We start from the raw sequence: 20,062 nt of genomic DNA, 5'->3' as shown, positions 1-20,062 counted from the left end.
CCCTAGTCTACTGGAGAGGCCATGTTATAAATAGTAGGTGATAGGGACCTCTAATGGCCTAGTGGTTCAGGAGTTGCATTGCCAACCCCAAAAAGTAGGCAGTTCGAACTCATCAATTGTTCTACAGGAAGAAGATGGGCAATCTCCTGCTGTGTGATTTACAGCCCGTGAAAATCTAATGGAGGGTCAGCTGTGAGTTGATTCTGACTTGATAGCACAAAACCACCACCAACAATGCCGAGACGGAGTTCCTGAGTGGAGTGAATGATGGTGTCGATGTGCTGCTAACGCAAAGCCCAAGCCTCTGTGGTGGTTAAAATCTAGCAATGACTCCATGGGAGAAAGAGAAGCAATTGCCTCTTGGGTAATGAACAGCCTCAGAAGCCCAATGGGGTGTCAGCTACGAGTCTGTTCCAACTTGATGGCAGTGTTAGAGACAGACTGACTGGAGTCTGGCCGTGGAAAACAAGACTGCTGATCTGCTTCCAAAAGATCACGAACTTGAAAACCTTCTAGAGCAGTTGATTCTCCCACGGTCAGAACTGATTTGATGGCAACTAACAACAGTACTTACCTATAAAGGCAGTGGTGATCCAGCCAAGCTTTTTGTCTAAAAAGATGGGCTAGCAAGAAAGGCCTGGTCCTGGGGATGGAATAGGACCGGGCAGGTTTCAGTGTATTGCATGTGTGGTCCCTTTGAGGCAAAGCTGACTGGGTGGCCACTAAGAATGACACTCAGGTTATGCTGGTGTAGTGTTACAAGGACTCAGTGCTGGCTTCCTTCTGTGTCTTGTAGCCTTGCATTTCTTCCTGTCTTGTATCTTGGGCTTGACATCTTCACGGGAGGAACCTAGCGCTAGGCACACAGTAGACAATAAATGCTTGCTTGTGGAATAAGTGAATGAAGGAAGGGATGCAGAGAGCTTCCTTTCGGAGATGACAGTCTAAGAATTTAGCAAGACTTTTCAGAAAGCCCCATTGCCATCTTACTCTCATCCAAGCCCGTGGCTCCATCATATGGCTGGAGCTGAGGCAGTGGATTCAGGGACCATGTGGCCTTCACTTACATTATACGCATGTGCTTAACCTGTACCTGGCATGTAGAAGGTGCTCAACTAATATCTGTTGAGTGAATGAATGAATGAAGAAAACTAATGGGAAACCTTTTTACCCAGAGCTAGAAACTACAATTGTGTTCTTAACTGCTAGAGGTATTCTGAACTTCTCTTGGTGACTCACTTAGCCTACGCACCAAGTAAGTTGACACATACATACCCCTTTTCAAGACACATACACATTAGCACAGGGATTCATGGTTATTATTTAGAAGGCATCCTCTGGAGTTTGCTGTCATAGTGAATTTCCTGATGTTCTCAGCAGGGGTTCTTGCTAGTTGTTCTAGCCACTTATTTCTCGTGTCAACGGACACTTATCATTTACTGCTGTGCTTGGGACCACTGCCACTGTGCGTTTGGGGCTTTACTGATCTCACTATCTTAGATCCACTTGTGGATTTCAGAAACAGCAGCAGCTTCCAGGTGACTAGGGAATAGAGTCTGAACAGTAACAGAGCTGTTACTCTGCTGAAAAGACACAAAACGGTGTGGTGGCAGAGGGTTCCAGCCTGACACGGAGACCAGTTGGCCCTGTGACCTTGGGCAAATCACTTCTTCTTTCTGAGCTTTATCCCTGGTGCCCTTTCAGATTTTTAATTCTATGTCAACACACAGGAATGGGCTTCCCAGAGTGAAGTGGCTTTTTAGCTAGTAGATGCCTTTTATATGCTTTTCAGTGCAATTCTAGCTGTTTTTATTTCAGAACTTTTCATTTAGGCTCTGGTTCCAAGTGTAAAAATGGCACTAGCTATGAGGAATTCCTATTTTGTGATTTATTTGAAGTATTATTATTGCATCAGAAAGTGGTAGGGGTGTTTTTTTTTTTTTGTTAAATATGTTTTTAAAAGGCTGGCTGCATTCTTAAGTGTGATTTTATTATATCTTGGGGCAACTTTTTCCCCCATGAAGCACAGATCTGTAATTTATAACAAAGGTCTGTGGGAGCCTTCAATACTGAGGCTGACTGTGGAAGGCTTCTATGGTGGAAGGCTGCATTATTCCCAAAGGGTGCACTGGATTCAGAAGCCTCCAGGCGCCCAAGCATATTGTGGGGGAAGCCAAACAGCAAGGCTGTTTCTAGAAATCTGGATAATGTAAGACTAGCCATGCTGATGCCCAGTCACATACTAGAGTCTTGGAAAGAACTCACGGGATAAGCCAGTCCAATTCTGGAATGGAGAAGTGACTTCTTCCAGGTAAGATGCCAAGACTCCCTCCATGTAGGCCCCCATCCCATGCCCCTCACTGGTCCAAAATGTTCCCTAAGTGTGAAGACAGTCACATAACCCAGACCTGCCCACATCCAGCGCTGGGGATCTGCTTTCCAAAGACTGCATAGCAGAGGAGCCATATCTAATGCAGCATCCAACCTGCATTTCCTAGCCCCTGACACACTCCCACCCCCAACCTGCCATTAGCTAAGCACTAATATCCAGCAGCGAGTTTATTGGCATAATTTCTCCAGAAAAGAGACTGGAAGACTTAATTAGTAAGTTCAAACGTTAACATTTTTATGAGTCCCAAAGGGCCACCTTCCCCCCACCCCGCCCCCAGCATCACCACCAAACCCCATAAGGCTTTCTCTTGAAAGAAGAGTCAGGGTGCACAAAGCAGAAACAGCACAGGCCGAACCAGCAGGCACATGATACATTGTTATATCAACTGAGCAAGCGCCACCTGGGAGCCATCTTTGTTAAGGGCAAAATAAGACGCTCAGGACTCTGGAGGATACAAGAAAAGACAGGGCTATCTTGATTCTTCTGAAGGGCTGAGGGAAGCTGGAGGGGAATGAAGGGAGCCTTTCCTTTTCTGTTTTCTCAAAAAAACAACAAACAAACCAAAACCCAAACCATGCATAGAAAGGCTTCATGAACAACTAAGTGTGTCAGTAGCTCTCAAACTTCCCTTTTCAAAGATGGCCACCCCTGCTGTCCATTTAGAGGGAGCACGCAGCAGAATCTACCGGGCGTGGAGAGAGACAGGCAGCGGGAAAGAGATTTAGTGTTCCACAAAGGTCGTTAGTTTTGTTGTTGTGTGGCTTTTTTTTATTGATGGGATTTAAAGTGCATATAACTGAAGACAAAGTCCAAGGCCTAAAGAAAGATATGAGGCCCAAGAGAGAGGTTCAGAGAGTTTAAAGGCGGCGGAGGGATACCCACCTAAAAAGGCCACTTGAGCTGCAAAAGGGAGGGAGGTAAAAAGCAGGGAAGGAGAAAGAGGGGTGGGGGTGGAGGAAAGAGTTTGGGAAGAAGAAGACAAATACCAGTTCAGAAATTCATACAAAAAAGTGTTAGTTGACATCCCAGGTAGGAAAAGACAGGCCGCCCTTAGGAAGCGTTTATTTTAGGAAATGTGGGAAGGGGTGAGAAGAAGGGGTGGCTCGGGTTGGGACAAAGGGCCCGGGGGGGCCCTTCAGGTGATGGTAGTGGTGGGAAGACATTGGCCATGACTTTTCTGGAGACCAGGGGTGGGTCTAAGAGAACTCCAGCCATCCAGGAGAAAGGCAGGGCTGGGAACCTTGATGTGGGGCCTACCTGGGGCTCCCCAACACAACTTCCTTTTGCTACTGGACAGTGGCCGGGGGCCCCACTCACCCACACAGGCTGTGCCGTCCTCGTTGGGCTCGTAGCCCTGACTGCACCGCTTGTTGGTTCGGCACCTGTAGCTTCCATATGTGTTGACACACACCGGCTTGTCTCGAGGGCACACGAATGGGAACTGGATACACTCGTTGGTGTCTGAAAGGTGAGGGGGGCCACTCACCAGGGCATCAATCCAGGCTGGAGTGCCGTGGGGAAGTGGGCTCCGAGGCTCTGCCAACCTCACCCACTTTGGGACCCTTCTCTGTGGGCCTCAGTTTCCACCCTTCAAGTCTGTTGGCAGGCTCCTCTTACTTGCCCTCTACACATGCAGGAGACCTCAGGCTTGGTCCTAGTTTTCTGCTCTCTTTCCATTTTCTTTAAGTGGTCTGGTATGGTATACAGAGATGATTAAGCTGTGTCTCGCTGGCCAGAGAGACTCCAGTATCCAACAAGCTATTTGAAAGCTCTACTTAAACGTCTAATATGTATCTCAAACTTAATTTGTCAAAACTGCATCTGTCCACAGCCCTCACACCTCTTCCACCTCCTACCCTCATCTTCTCTAACTCAAAAAAGAGCATCTTGATCTACTCTGCATCTCAAATGAGAAATCCAAGTGTCCTTGAACCCTCCTTCTCCTCTGTTTTCCACCATATGCAATTAAAGAGGTCCTGCCAGTTCTCCCCATGGTCCACCTTACATCTGCTGCTCGCTCCTTGTCCACCCTATTCCAAGCCAGCCCTATCTGGATTCTTGCAATGGCCTCTTGGCTTCGATCTCTCCCTCCAACCTTCCTCTGCACTATAGCAATCAGAGCGATCTTTGCAAAATCGTAATCACATGTCACTCTTCTGCTTTTAATGGTCCTGCGTCAGTATCCAGACTCCATGCTGGAGCCTTCCAGACCTTCTTGGACTGGGACTCAGCCTCTCTCCACTCCTTGCCAGGCGCGTAGCTTCCTCCCTGCTCCCAGAACACCCTGAGCCTCTCTGACTTGCTGTCTTCGCATCTGCTCTTCCCTCTGTCAGCAAAGCGCTCCCTCGGTTCCGGCTCGCCTGGGTTCTTCTCCCCCTTCAGATCTCAGCTCCAAGGTCCACTCCTCCGAGGCCCTTCTGGCCATCTGTCTAGAGCCGGAGGGTCTAAAGGAAGCCAAGTGTCCTTGCTCTGCCCCATCCCTGCTGGTCATTGGGATATAATCCATTGAGCAGAAAGTCTCTCAAATGCTGGGCCTCTCCAAAGCTGCCTTTTCCCTCCCCAGGCCTTTGTGGCCTCTCAGATGGTCACAGGGCCCTCTGCTGTCCTGGTAGGATGATAGCCTCCTCCTTCCAGGCTCTCTCTCACCGCACATGCCTGTAAATCTCCCTTCTGTACTGTGACAGCATCTCATTCCCCCCCAACCCCCAATGACGTGCAACCTTGCCTGCCAGCCCTGTGCTTGCTCTTCCTCCACTGGCCAAGCCACCGTGCCAGCTCCTCACGGGGACTGTGACCAGGGTCAGCTCTCAAGCCTGTGACTGCAGCCCAGTAGCCAGGCCTCCCCGCACACACTGCCCCCTCTCCGTGCTCATTCTCTCTGCATTCATGAGACTTCTGCCAAGGCCAGGACGGCCGTGAGTCATCCTGCTGGTTGCTAAGATCACACCCACCTTGGTGAGTCACATGGTGGTTGTCTTGGCATCTGGAGCTTCAGGGACAAACAATGCACTCCCTTCCCACTTCCCACCCTCTCGTCTGCATCCTGGGCTGTGGCAGGGTTCAGCCTGATACTGCCCAGGACCTCCTGGCCTCTGTTCTATCCCTGTGTGCCTGCAGGCAACTCACCCATGCAATGGCCATTTTCTTGCTGGGAGAATCCTTGGCCACACTGCAAAGTGGGAAGCAGCAGAGACATGTGTGAGTTGAGAAGGTCCCACCTGATGTGCCCTCCTAGTCTCTGCCATAGAGCTACTGTCACCCCTACCCTAGAATGAGGGGTGCTCTTAGCTCTGGGCCTCAGACATCCCTTTCAGGACCCCTTCACTTGTACTGAGAACAGGAGATTTGGAAGATCAGGCCAAGAACAGATAGTTTAAATGCGTTCCCTGCACACTCGCCAGAGCTGGAACGCTAACCGAGCCTGCCTCTCGAGTAATGTGGCCGCGGGATGTGGATGGATCTTAGCTGGGGTCAAGTGTGAGGAGGGTCCAGAGAAGATGGAGGCGTCTGCTCAGTGACAAACCCTCTTACCCACAGGGTAGGTCCCTGCAGGCCACCCTGCACCAGCTGGCCACAGCCACTGGGGCAAGGGGTGGCCACCCACGGGCAGGAATGAACCAAAGACTTGCTGGCTGGGATGTGAATTCACTGATGCTGAGACAGAGTTGCGAGTCTGGTCACTCACTGCTGTGGGGGCTCTGTGATATCTCTATGGGGGCAACAGAGCCAGCAGTGTGGTGGTCTGGTGGGGGACTTAAAGTGTAATATTTCATACAAGACAGAAAATGTCAATGGTCCCTAGCAATGAATGAGAGGGGCTGATGGTTCCTGGGGAAGGCAACCCCCACTCCATCTACCTCCCTCCCCGAACCCTGCAAAACTGCTGCAGATATGGAAGAGCAGAGGGCCTTGAGCTCCTGGGGTTGAGTCTGCCCAGTCCCCACTCGGCCTCTCCCTTGGGCTCTGTGACCCACACCCGCAGCAGGCTCATAAGTCCCTTCCTTCTGTGGGTTCCTGTTATTTGCAACCAAGTCGGAGTTAGTAAACTCCAGACATTGGTCCAGGACCCCTCCTCAAAGAGCCTCCAGGGGCCCTGCCAGGAGGCCTGAGCCCTGTCCATGGTGGTAAAGGGAGACCCTGGTAGAAATTCAGGAAGAACCAGGAGAGTAAAACGGGTATAAAAAGAACTTGCCCTGCTGATGTCTCAGTGTTTCCATGAGAAGCCAGAGATAATGGTGTGATAGTGGGGGAGGGATCTTGATGAGGCCTGCTACTGGATAAAAAGATTTCCCATCATTCTAGAGGCTAATTGTGCAGAGTCTTGGGAACCCAGTTTCCGCCCAGAGGTCCTTAGTGGAGTGGTGCTGGCTTTTCTGGGTATGAGCCCCCATGCCTTTGCCCACCTCCAGTGGGACTGGATCCTGAAGTTTGCTCTCATTCTGAGGGTAGAGGATCTCCAGCACAGAGTTCATTTCCTCACTGGCCACGTTCCTGCTCACCATCTTGCCATCAGGCCATGTGACCTCTAGGCTGCTGGCTTCATCCTTTCCTGTGGGGGGGAGGAACATGGATGAACATCACAGGAGTACAGAGCCCTCCTGCTAAAAGACCACCATTCACATAATAAAATAATAATGGGTGTTCACAGTACTAGGAGAAGATGAACAAGACAGTCGTGTCTGGAGAACTTACTGCAATAATGGCTGTTGTTGTTGTTACGGGCCATTGAGTCAGTACTGACTCATAACTGACCCTCCAGCGGGTTTTCTGAGGCTATCGATCACAGGATCTCTGATTGCTTAGTGGTAAGAAATTGTGCTGCCAACACAAAGGTACTAGGTTCGAAGGCAGCATCTGCTCTGTGGGGAAAAGATGGGCAATTTCCTCCTGCGTGATTTACTGCCTCTGAAAACCCACTGGAAGGCCCTCTATAGCTTGGTTCCAGCTCCACAGTACACAACAACAAAACTTCCATCCTTCTGCAAAGTAGCTGGTTGATTCGAACTGCACACCTTTGGGTTGGCAGTCCTTACCACTATGTCATCAGAGCAATGATGGAGACATGCTGTATTTCACTGTCCAAAGCAGTAGCCACTGGCCACATATGCCTGCTGAGCACTTGAAATGTAGCTAGTATATGTTGTTGTGTTGTTACGTGCCATCGAGTCGCTTGCAACTCATAGCGACCCTATGTACAAGAGCTCTATACGCTCCTCTATCCTGTGCCAACCTAGCCATCTCAAATGCACTTATTCCCACCTCTCTAGTCACAGAATCAATCCATCTCATTAAAGGTCTTCCTCTCCTTCGCCGCCCCTCCACTCTGCCAAACATGATGTCCTTCTCCAAGGACCAGTCCCTCCTTGCAACATGCCCAAAATATGTCAGGCGAAGCTTCAGAATCCTTGACTCCAGGGAACATTCTGGCTTCCGCCTCTCCAGGACAAACCTGTTTGTTTTCCTAGCAGACCATGGTATATTCAACACTCTTCTCCAGCACCACAGCTCAAAGGCATCAGCTAGTATATAGATGAACTAAATTTAAATTGCATTAAATTTTAATGAATTTACATTTAAGCAGCTCTAGAACTTACATGCCAATTGACATGCCAACCAACAGGAGACCATATCTAAGGTAGGTGGTACAGCCCGGTGGTAAGCAGGCTGACATTGGAGTACTGGGTTCAAATCCTGGCACTACCACTTAGCTGACATGTTTGAAAGAGCACGGTTAGAAAGAATAGAGAAGTACTGGAGATAAATTCCAGGCCAGTGGCCTAGTTGCTGTGTAATCTTGGGTATGTCACATGTTTATTGAGACCCTGCTGGGGGCCAGGTTCCCCTTTGTCACTGGAATGTCCCTGTTTTCATGGAGTTTTCACTTTTATGTGAGGGGACAGGTGAGCTGATGAACAAATTAATAATGTCTGATATTGACAATCTCTATGATAAAACCTAAATAACACGCCTCCAGAAACCCTATGCAAAATAAATAAATGTCGATAGTTGTAGAGTGGCTTCACGCCTTTTGTTCATAGGGTCCCTATGAGTCGTGCTCAACTCGAAGGCAATCAGTAACAACAACTGTGACAAACCCAAAAACAGGGCAATGGAGTGAAGAGGGAGTGGGGATTCCGAGGGTCTCTGCTCCTCAGAGTGGTCAAGCACAGCTTCTCTGAGGAGAAGGACAATGCAGAGCTCTATAAATAACTTAGAGTGACAAAGGGCTGAGAGGTGGACAGCACAGGAGAAAGATCATTTCACAGAACTCAGATGCTAAGGACAGATACCAGGGCTGCTCAAAGAAGGCTCTCTGTGAATTCATTCGCACACACCCCCTTAAACGGCTGGGGTGTCACTGACAGAGAGCCGGCTGGAAGGATTTGTCAGGTGTTTAGACACTGTCAAAGCCTGTCCCGGCTCCTGCGTCAGGAAGCAGGCCCGACACTGTGCAAGGTCAGGCTAATGGTGATGGATGGTGATGGTCGGGCGGTTCACCTGCGGGCAGATGCCATTCTCTCGGGCAGTCACCTGGGAACCAGGTCAGTGCTGTGTCTGGGAGCTCCGTCTTGGAGCAGGAGGGAGGGAGGGCAGCCTCTTCTTTACCACTCGGGGTGCTGAGAGGGTGGGGGATGAGAAGGAAGGTGACCAGACCATGGGCCTGCTCTAGGGACACAGGACCCTGTCAAGGGTCAACAGATCCATATAATCCCAAACATCACTCCTAGGCTGAATAAATGAGGTATCACCCCCCGCTAAATACTATTTCCCCCAAGTGTATACAGATACTATTAGAAAACAAATTAAAAGTGCTGTTGAGTTTATATTAGCTTTTGATCATTATCATCACCATTACAATGATGGCTACTAACTAGTGCAGAATGTGGTCTGTGCATCATAAGAACAAATATCCATATTTTAGAAAAGGATTGGTATTATGAATGGAATTGTGCCCTTCCAACAGTGACTCTTGGAATCCTAAACTTCTCTGCCTGGGGCTGTAATTCTTGCATGAAAATAAGGCTTGCTTTCTTACGCTAGTGGTGCCCCATCAGTGCTGGATGTGTCTTAAAGAGAATTATTGAGTCTAAGGGGAAGAACAGACACAGAGAGAAGCAAGTGCAAACGGGGGAGAAGAGATGCCACTGGAGATGGTGGAGGAACCGAGGAACACAGGGCTGCCCACAGTGAGAGCAGTGCAGCCAAAATCTTCATTTTGACATTTAACACCAGAGCCACAAGAAAATAAAATTCTGTTCTTTAAAAAAAAAATCTAAGAGCTGACGATTTTGTAGAGAATGCTAGTGGTGTTGGCTAGCTGTGCTGCCAGGCCAAAGCCACTGCTTCTCAGCTAGTTCGAATCCCCCAGCTGCTCCATGGGAGAAAGATGAGATGGGTCGTTTCCTCACAGGCTGTTATAACTGTGGAAAGTCATTGAAAGGTCCGCTACAAGTCAGACATGAATTGACACTTGGTAGCAATGAAAGAGTAACAGATGATAGATAGATAGATAGATAGAGTGAGAGAGAGATAGAGAAGAGAGAGAGGAGAGAGAATGAATGAGTATTTTGCACACCCACTTGGGGTATGTGTGTTACAGCAGCACTAGGAAACCAAGGAGTTGGAAACTATGTCTAAAGTTGGAGGAGGATCTGTGTAGATTGTCTCTATTTGTACATGTACACAGCCCCACTCCTGGAGTAGAGGCTAAGCTGGCCCGCTTGAGAGGGAGCCAGGGTGCTGGGGAGACCTTGTTGCTCTCTGTTTCCTCCCAGGATGCCAGGGTGGGGCTTCCAGAGGAAGTCACACCCGTGAGCACACCATCCAGTTCCACGGTCCTCCCTTTGACCACTCTGTGCATTTCTCCGCCAAATCTGGAGAAGGATTGTTTGAACACTCCAGCCTTGGTGTGTGAATGAAGGTAAGGACCAGCCGCCACACTTCCTCCCTACAAGCAGCAGCCCCGCCCTGTGGGTCTCCAAGAAGCAGCAGCAACGGTGGGAGCCTCCCAGGGTGGAGCCTCCCAGTGTTCACTTGCTCTTCCCACTGAGATACCCTCATCCAGGCCCAACCTCACCACTTCTGCGACGTGCTTTAATAAGCCATGAAACATTTCTCTTAAATCCCTAGTCCCCTGCTTCTTCAATCTACAATATTCCTTCTCTGCACTTGTTATGGCTCTAGAGCTGCCCTGTGACTCACCACGACCCTATGTACAACAGTTCTGAAGCCTGCCCTATTGTAGACTAGTCTCACTGACTCGGACACACCTAACCCCAGTTACTATCCCAGTTACTACGTCAATCCATCTCATCCAGGGTCTTCCTCTCCTTCTCTGTCCCTCCACCCTTCTGAGCATGAAGTCTTTGTCCAAGGACCGGTCCCTCCTGGCCATGTGTCCAAAGTATGTGAGACAGAGCTTCACTTACCATCTCATTATCTGACATTTTGCATTTAATACTGAGAAGTTTACTATCTGACTAATTTTCCCATTAACAACGGACATCTGGTGGTACTGAGTACTATGGTGTAACGGGAGGGCAAAGCTGGCTGTGAAGGTCAAGGTACAATTCTCAGTAGTTTGGCAGTTATGCGATGATGTAATTGGCAGTTTTGTGATGATGTTGTTGTTGTTGTTACGTGCCGTCGAGTCGTTTGCGACTCATAGCAACCCTATGTTGTACACAACAGCCCTAAACTCTGCTCTATCCTGTGCCAATCTCATTGCCTCTGACACACCCATCCCGATTACCCCAGTCACTGGATCAATCCACCTCATAGAGGGTCTTCCCCTCCTGCGCTGTCCCTCTACTCTACCCAGCATGATGTCCCTCTCTAAAGACCTGTCTCTCCTTACAACATGTCCAAAGTATGTCAGATGAAGCCCCAGAATCCTTGCCTCCAAGGAGCAGCCTGGTTTAATCCTCTCTACGATGAATCTGTTTGTTTTCTTGGCAGTCCATGGTACATCCAATACTCTTCTCCAGCACCACAGCTCAAAGGCGTCAATTCTCCTTCTATCCTCCCTAGTCATTGTCCAACTCTCTGATGCATAACAAGTGATTGCAAAAACCATGGCCTGTATCAGGCGGACCTTAGTCTTCAGAAAGACACCGTTGCTCTTGAGTACTTTAGAGAAGCCCCTAACCGCAGACTTTCCCACTGCAATACGTTTTTTGATTTCCTAGCTACTGGTGCCAAGAGTGTTGACCATGGAGCAATGTAGTCATCTTTAATTTTGTGATCTGATCCTCTGTTTTTCCATGCTGTCAATTTTGCATATCAACCTGACCTCTAGAACCTAAGCAAGTTGATAAGGAGTAAGTGAGGAGTAAGTGTTATTCTTTTTTAGGGAAGGAGGGTAGACATGAGGCTGGATGTGTCAACTGTGGTGGGTTTTTTTTTTCTCTTTTGAAGTAAAGGAGAAGGTCAAGAAATTTGGTATTTTTAAAGCATACAGTGCCCAAATTCAGTGTCACGGGATAAAAGTAAACAGGTGCCATTAAAAAAAAAGGAGACAAAGAAAAGCAAGTGTTTCTCACCTAAGCCATCAGAACAGTTACATGAATACATTTTCCAGTCTGACTAAAGTGCCACAAATAACTCAAAAGAGTGGCCGAATATTCATAGACAATTACAAATTTACATCTCGCACTTGAGGCTCTGTTATTCTGAGTCCTGCTTCCTCCCCTCCTCCAGATCCAGGAAGCAGCCAAGGTTATTAGCTAAACACACCCAGAAAGTATACTTCCAGAGGAGATGGCTTCTCCTCAGCCACTCACTTCTCCAGGCCTCAGTTTCTTCACCTGCAGAATGGAGGTGCTAGTATAAAGGTCTAGAGGCCTGGGAAGGGGGGCTCTTCTTCATGTGAGCCCTGCACCTGCTGGGTCCCCATCATCACCAGCATCTCATGGACATGGAGACATCCTGCAGTTCCCAAAGGGCTTTTCCACCTTGTAATATGACCACTTGATAAGCACTTACTATGTGCCCCAAACTGTACCTAGTGCTTTAAGGTGTTGACCCATTAAATCCTCACAACTCTCCTATGGGAAAAACATTATTTGTATAATTCACAGTTAAGACATGAGAAAGCTGATACTTGGAGAAGGTGAAATGATGATCCAGCATTCCCCGGCAAGACTGCCTGATTCCAAAGCTCCATCTACTATCATCCTGGGTTATACTCCCACCTGTACCTCTTTGCTCCAACCATGGGCGTGGGGCTGGAATTCGGCAGTGAACGAGACATTCTCCTCCAGGCTGGAGGTGCTGAGTCCCACAGGTGCAGTGAACCGAGTGAGTGTAATGTCACAAACACACAGTAACAGCACGGGTACCACTGAGTGAGTGAGCAGGGTGCTAAGAATGACATTTTCTTTGGGTGTTGAGAGAGGAGAAAGAGTCCATGAGACAGGGAGGAAAGAGCATCCCAGGCAGAAAGGTTCAGAATGGGTCCAAATTAAGCCATTTCTCTTGAGTTGGTCTCAATGGTGATCCCATGTGCTAGAGAGTAGAACTGTGCACCACAGGGTTTTCGAGGCTGTGGCTTTTGGGAAGCAGATCTCCAGGCTTTTCTTCTGAGGTACCTCTGGGTCGATCTGAACTGACAACCTTTCAGTAGTTGAACATTTAACCACTTGTAACATCCAAGTTTAGAAGTGTGTAATGTGCATGATGTATTTGAAGATCAAGCAGAAGTTCAAAGTTGGGGCAGCAGAGAGTAAGAAGGTGTAGTTGGTGCAACCACTGTGGAAGGCGGTATGGCGCTTTCTCAAAAAGTTGCAAATAGAGATACCATTTGGCCCAGCAATTCCACTACTAGGAATATACCCCAAAGAGACCATAACTGACACCCAAGCAGATATATGCACACCCATGTTTATTGCGACTTCATTCACAATAGCAAGGAGTTAGAAACAACCCAGGTGCCCATCAACAGACAAATGGATAGAGAAGCGGTGGTATATTCACACAATGGAATACTATGCGGCATCGAAAAACAAGGAACTCACGCAATATTATTAAAAATGGGTGAGCCTGGAGGACATTATGCTGAGTGAAATATCTCAGTTGCAAAAGGACAAATATTGCATGGTGCCACTGCTGTAAAATGGGACTGATATCAGGGTTGGGGTAAAACTGAGAAAAACTGGATAAATTGTGTATACTGCACTGAAACAGATGAGGGGGAGAATAATTTAAAAGCGATGTATGATAGGGTATTATGATTATCACAAGAGTCCACAATTAAGGTTGCATAGTGAAATGTATTTGGGGCGGTGGGAGGGGTGTGGGGGATTGTGTACCAGGGATGGAGTGTTTCTTTTACTTTTCAAAGAGAGGAGCGAACTGGGGGTGGGGTGGGGTAGGGCTGGGTGGGGAGAGAAGTGTAGCAATGAATGAATGGAAATTCAAAATCTCTGTAAATGTTCGTTAAAATTATTAAAAAAACACTAAAAAAATTTAAAAAAAAGTGTCGTTGAAGGCAGGGGAGCTAAGAGACTAGGGAAGTGTTTTGTAGATACGTGGCAGATGTGGGTCCTTGCAAGGAGTCTATGAGGTGGGTATTTCCTCCCCATTCTCCAGATGCAGACACTGAGGTTTAGTGAAATGAAGTGTGTGAGCTGGGGCTGGAGCCAGAGCTGCTGTCTTCAAGCCATGCTATTGTTCCCTTTGTCTCTGGCTTTCTACTATCTTCCCAGACACCTTACAAAAGCGGCCTTTGATCTGGATGACCTGCCAAGCAAGGAGTGGGGACCCGGAGAAGAGCCCCATTCCCACTTTAACCAGCAGAGACATGAGGTCATAAGCAGTCGTTTGACTCCCCTGGCAGCTTTTAAAGGACAAAGGACAAGGAGGCACAGAGAATTGCGCTTTTCAGACGAATTGTAGGGAAAACAGATGGTGGGAATACAGTTGGTGGAATATTTTTGCACTTTAATAAAGCAATTTTTATGTGGGCCACTGAATTTTCCTTCCTTAAATGAACACCAGCCGGCTTGGAGGCGGCTCTGAGTCACAGGCAAACAATGAGCTGGAAGAGTAGAGGGCTCTGTCGAGGCCTGGGGTTAACCCGAGTGAGCTGGGGGCTGGAGGCGCAAGGAGGTGATGTAGATCATTGTTTGATTTTCTTTCTAGGTTTGTTAGCGAGCTGCCTCCGCCTGCAGTCAGTTAAGGAAAGGAGAGAGCCAGGATATGCAGGGTGAGTGTGCAGGGACTGGGGTGTGGGTTCAGGTGTGGGGACATGGAGCAAGGGCTGTAGGCAGAACTTTTACATACGAGCCCAGCCTTCAGGCAGCATCGAGGAGGACCAGGACAAGGTGAGGGTGGGTGCAGAAGGGCCAAGGAGCCTGAGCTATTGGCTCCACCTAGCAAGGTGGGGTGGGGTGGGGACAGATTCTCCCAGAGAGCTGTTCAAGCCCCAAGAGGAGACACTGTGTAAGAGACAATGGGCCTCCAAGAAACTGCCAGAGAGCCAAACACCCTTAGGGGTCCGAGCCTTTATTGTGTGATTCAATTCAGTCCAATGTTCTGCTACCCTGAGGGTGAGGTCAGAAGTCCCTGCAGTCACACCAACCCTACTGAGCAAGGCCTCCGGGGCACAGAGGCACCACTGAGCAAGTGTAGGGACCACAGTGGTGTGCAGACAGAAAACATGCAGACTGAGGGGGTCAGTGTGAAGGGGTGGGGGGTCAGTGTGAAGGGGTGTCTGTGGAAAAGCGCAAGCGTGCACGTGCGCGTGCGTGCGCGCGCGCACACACACACACACTCTGACTCAGGTCTCCAAGTGACTTAAGGCAGGCAGGGTGTAGCCATGCGGTCACTTAGAGAGCACCATACGGTCAATGGGGGGCTTCAGGCAGCCCTCACCTCCCCGCCCCCGCAGCTAGTTCATGGAAGGTGCTACCTTACGCAAGTTCTCAGCCACACTGAGATTGGCAGGCCTATCTAGGACTCGCATTCAGATCCCACTGCTCCCCCTCACACACAAAGCAAACTGCTTCCACTTGGAAACAATGGCCCACAGAGGGGTGGTTAAATAAGTCAGAGGATGCGGCCACCCCACGCGATACCACGCAGCACCACGGAAAACAAAAATGGAGTGATGACCAAGGTGTGCTTTTAAGTAAGCTAAGCACGTTTCAGAACAACAGGAAGAATATAATAATTTTTGTTTAAAATATTACAAATGGTATATATGTGTACGCTTGGAATAAAAAAAACATGCTAAAGAGCAAGGAACTGGATGTATGCTATACAACGCCCTCCTCTCCCCCACATCGCACCCTTAGAAATGTGCACCACATAGAGGAACTGTTCCAGGGAGTTCTGGTGGTTCAGTGGTAAGGAATTGTGTGCCAACCCAAAGGTAGATTGTTCAAATCCACTAGCTGCTTCATGGGAGAGCAACTGGTAATCTCCCCCCTTATGATTTACTGCCTCTGACTCCCCCCTCCTCCCCTAGGGTTAGCTATAAGGCAGAACCCACTCATAGCTGACCTCTTAGCATTTTCAAAGGCAGTAAACATCATGGGTAAGATTGCCCATCTTACTTCCACTAAGTAAGATGCTATTAAGAACATCTTTAAGAACACATCAAGTACATATTACTAAGCACCTGCTATGTGCTGAACCCTTACTAATCAAAGACTTTCACTAAGGGTGATCTAGGAGGAGGAAAAATGTGTAGTAGGTAACCAACAAAATAATGAAATATATCAAATGTGGGGAGCCCTGGTGGCCTAGGGGCAAGAAGCTACACTGCAATCCCAAAGGCTATCAAGAACGTTTTTAAAGTGCTGAAGAGCAAGGATGGTAGTTTAAAGACTAAGGTATGCCTGACCCATACCATGGCATTTTCCACTGCTTCAAATAGAACGTGAAAGTTGGACAATAAATAAAGAAGACTGGAGAAGAATTGATGTTTTTGAACTGGTGAAGAGTATTGAATATCCCCGGAACTTCCAAAAGAACAAACAAATCTGTCTTAAGGAAGTGCACTCAGGTGCTCTTTAAAGGTAAAGATGGTGAGACTTCTACATGTTTTGGGCAATGTGTCAGAGGCACTGATCCTTGGGCAAAGTCATGATGCTGGGAAATCTAGAGAGCCAATGGAAGAGAGGAAGAAGGTCCCTGAAACGAACTGACACAGTGACTGCAAGGATGGGCTCGAGCATGGCCGAGTCCTGTGCTCAACAGGGCAAGGTTTCCATCTCAAGAGTCTCTCTGAGACAGCACCTAACAACAACCACCTGTATCTGCTATCTGATCCTGCCCCTTCATACTCCTAATCCTTTTACCTTTTTTATCCCACATAGCACTTAACGTTTTCTAACATTTGATATGTGTTGTTGTAGTGTGTACCATCAAGTCAGAACTGACCCACAGCTGACCCTCCAGCGGGTTTTCGGAGGCAGTGCACCACATGAGAGGAGATTGGCCATCCTTCTCCTGGGAAGCAGCTGGTGGATTTGAACTGCTCACCTTTGGGATGGCAGTGTAGCTTCTTGCCACTAGGCCACCAGGGCTCCCCACATTTGATATATTTCATTATCTTGTTGGTTACCTGCTACACATTTCTCCTCCTCCTCCTCCTAGATCACCCATAGTGAAGGTCTTTGATTAGTGAGGGTTCAGACATAGCAGGTGCTCAGTAAATATGTACTGAATAAACAAATCCGTAACATTGAGGGAGGGAGAAAGAACGACTTTGTATTTAACATTCCCACACATAGTGCTGATACTGTAGGTGATCTTTACTTGCTTTTGTATATTTAGTCGCGGAAGAAAGATGGGAAATCTCCTTCCCTGGAAGTACCTGCCTCTGAAAACCTGCTGGAGGGTCAACTATGAGTTCTGACTCGACAGTACACCATAACAACAATAAATATAATGGTGATACTTTGGGTGATCTTTACTTGCTTTTTAATATTTATTTAATATTTAATATTTATTTTGGGATTTTTCTATAATCAGTGTGCATGACTTGGGAAAAAAAGCCTCCTGAAAACAATCACAAATTCTTCCTCCTGCAGGGCACAGTCCCTGATAGGGACTCCAGGCTTCCTCCATAGCCCCCCTCTCTCTCCATAGCTCCCCCCTCTCCCCGTAAGTCCCTCTCTCTAGTCCACCACTCTTTCCAGGCTGGCTCTGGTGGTGCAGACAGTTTGTCCCTAGTTTCTGGCTCTGGTGGCCAGGACATTTTGTCCTTGGTCTCCCTTTCCAGTCTTTGCTCTCACTAGATCATTTCTATTCCTTCGGCACAAATCTCTCCCCTCTTTTCAGACTCAATTACAAGTCCACTTCCTGGAGGAAAGTTGAGCTGAACCCTGGAGCCGAGCTGCATCTCCAGCCCCCTACTCTCACGGCCACATGGTCAGAATGGTGGGCCTCCACATCTCCCTGTGCCAGACTGACTGTGTCTGTCTGCCTCTTTCCCTGGACTGTGAACCTGGAGGGTGGGGCGTTTCCTCTTCATCTGACCTATATCTCTCCTCATTCTTTCTGGCTCAGTTAGTCTGTCTCCTGCCTGCTTTCTCTGATCAATCTTTTCTTCCATCCTCACATCTCCCTTTCTTCTCACTCCACCGTAGGCTCCTCCATCTGTCGGGAAGGTCCGTGCCCGGCCAGCTCTGTGAAGGGAACCCTCTGGGGCAGCGCTGGCCTTGGCATCTCAGGGATGGCAACTGTCCTTCTCTTACGGTGGCCCAGGATTGCTGGTGTGCCACCTGCAGAGCTGCCCAGGCCCTAGCTGAAGCTGACCTGCAACTCCTGCCCCAGAGCAGCGTTCGAGGACCTTTCTGGGAGGAGCGGATCCTGCAGAAGAAAGAAATCTCCCAAATTTAATGGCTTTCAAAACTGTGAGGAAAAAGCAGTGATGAGGTGTTCCCAGGCAGAGGTAATGCCCATAAGAGGGCACAGAAGCTCTGGAGACCCTTGCCCCTCCAAGTGACATGGAAGCAGGGACTTTCCTGCCTGAGGTAGATTCTGACCAGAGAAGAGGCCCAGTAAATCTCATAGGATACAGAGATATACAGCCATGGGATGTGGAGGCGAATATACCATGTGGCTAACTCCAGGCAAGTCTCCAAGCCTTAGTTTTCTCATCTGTACAATGGGGTCCAAGTTGGTCCAGAGGGACCTCAGAAGAAAGTGCTGGTGATCTATTTCTAAAAGGTCAGCCAGTGAAAATCTTAGGGAGCCCAGGGCTCCTCTTAACACATGTGGGGTCATCTAACAGGATTCCCAGATAAATACCCTGTTGACAGCACCATGGCCATCACCTGGTGCTTGGATGGTCTCATTCTCTAGGTCCCCTTGGGTCCCTGAGGGGACGTGCATGCCTAATAAGAGAGGCAGAACAGAAAGAAGAACCTTGCCTGGCTCTGGCCAGAGTGACTATGGGATGTGGTGAATCTGGAACTCGTACTGTGGTACCCAAGCTGTTGGAGTTCAATCCTAGTTTTATCTACTTTCTAGAGGTTTGATTTCGGGCAGGTTACTTAACCTCAGTCTCACTTTCCTGACGTGTGAAATGGATCTTTATGGTAACCTAAGTCATTCTGTTGTGGTGTGAATCAATTGAGTTATCTTATGCAAAGTAAAGTGCTCTAGTGGTGAAGCCCACAGGTAGTCGTGCTACTGACCCAAAGGCCGTGCCTCCCTGGCAGTTCGAATCCACATGTGGCTCCGTGGAGGAGAGTGGACAGTCTCCTCCAGTGCATTTTACAGCCTTGGAAACTCCAAGGAGAGCAAGCTGAGTCGATTCCAGTTTGATGGCAATGAATGCTTTTTTCCCAAGTTTCACCCAAAACACTTAACCCAGTGGCTGGTACACAGCAAGAGCTATGAGAGAATGATATTTTTAACAGTCCTCTTGTACATTTGGGGCCAGCATAAAGTGGGGCTGTCTCAGGAGTGAGAGATGCTCCGACTGCAGACCAACACATCCAGGGTGAGACAGCCCGCGGACATGCTACACAACCCAGCTTAGCCCCTAAATATTTATTTCTTCTTTTTCTGACTATATAAAAATTGGAATACACATACTCACAGACATATGGAAGAAAATAAAATCCCAGCAGGCCTGAATTTGAATTCCAGTTCTGCCGTTTACCTAGCATGTGAACTTGGGCAGGTTGACACATTTTCTGAGCCTCAGTTTTCCTCTTTTGTAAAATTGGGAAGAGAATGTCCCTCTCACAGGGGCACCACGACGGCTTGGTAAGATAATGTGAGCGAAGAGCCTGGCACCGCTCCTGCCAGGTGGAGCTGACTACACTAATCACTCTTCACACTTTGCTGTATTTTTTTTCAGTGCACATAAGATGTGTGTATATTATTAACATGTATATTTTTATTAATTTGACACCATGTTGCCTGCGCCTTTAATATTAATATTATATCACCTCATAAGGTGTTAACATGTGAGGGAGGGTGTCTTGTTTTGAACTTAAGATGTTTGCTTAACTGTTGTCTTTTATAGCAAATACACTCTTGGTTACCTGAAATGTTTCTCAACTTTTTTTTCCACATCAAACTCCCTTGAGGCCTTTTTATACATTTCCCTTGATCTCCTCACCCCATGATTTTTTTTTTTCAAAAAACTTGTTATTTTGAAATTATAGATTTGGAGAGAGTGGCAAGTATAATAGAGAAAGAAATCAT

The 20,062-nt window shown here is 48.1% G+C and overlaps 1 protein-coding gene across 1 annotated transcript in view; it reads right to left on the bottom strand.

Moving 5' to 3' along the window:
• Window positions 1–3,112: 3,112 nt before the first annotated feature.
• The window catches only part of CRTAC1 (cartilage acidic protein 1), a 193,157-nt gene continuing 176,207 nt past the window's right edge, over window positions 3,113–20,062 (bottom strand). Inside the window, exons 12-15 of the mRNA XM_006880047.1 lie at window positions 6,796–6,941; window positions 5,519–5,561; window positions 3,710–3,853; window positions 3,113–3,292 (exon numbers count right to left, since the gene is read on the bottom strand). Of these exons, the coding sequence (XP_006880109.1) occupies window positions 3,174–3,292; window positions 3,710–3,853; window positions 5,519–5,561; window positions 6,796–6,941 (452 nt within the window). The 3' untranslated portion in view covers window positions 3,113–3,173. The remainder of the gene's footprint in view (window positions 3,293–3,709; window positions 3,854–5,518; window positions 5,562–6,795; window positions 6,942–20,062) is intronic.

This window comes from Elephantulus edwardii, unplaced genomic scaffold (genome assembly GCF_000299155.1).
Source record: "Elephantulus edwardii isolate Elephantulus edwardi_28Jun2011 unplaced genomic scaffold, EleEdw1.0 scaffold00006, whole genome shotgun sequence".
Classification (NCBI taxonomy): domain Eukaryota; kingdom Metazoa; phylum Chordata; class Mammalia; order Macroscelidea; family Macroscelididae; genus Elephantulus; species Elephantulus edwardii.
The sequence above is the reverse complement of the archived record's forward strand: the minus strand, read 5'-3'. Positions and strand labels throughout refer to the sequence as shown.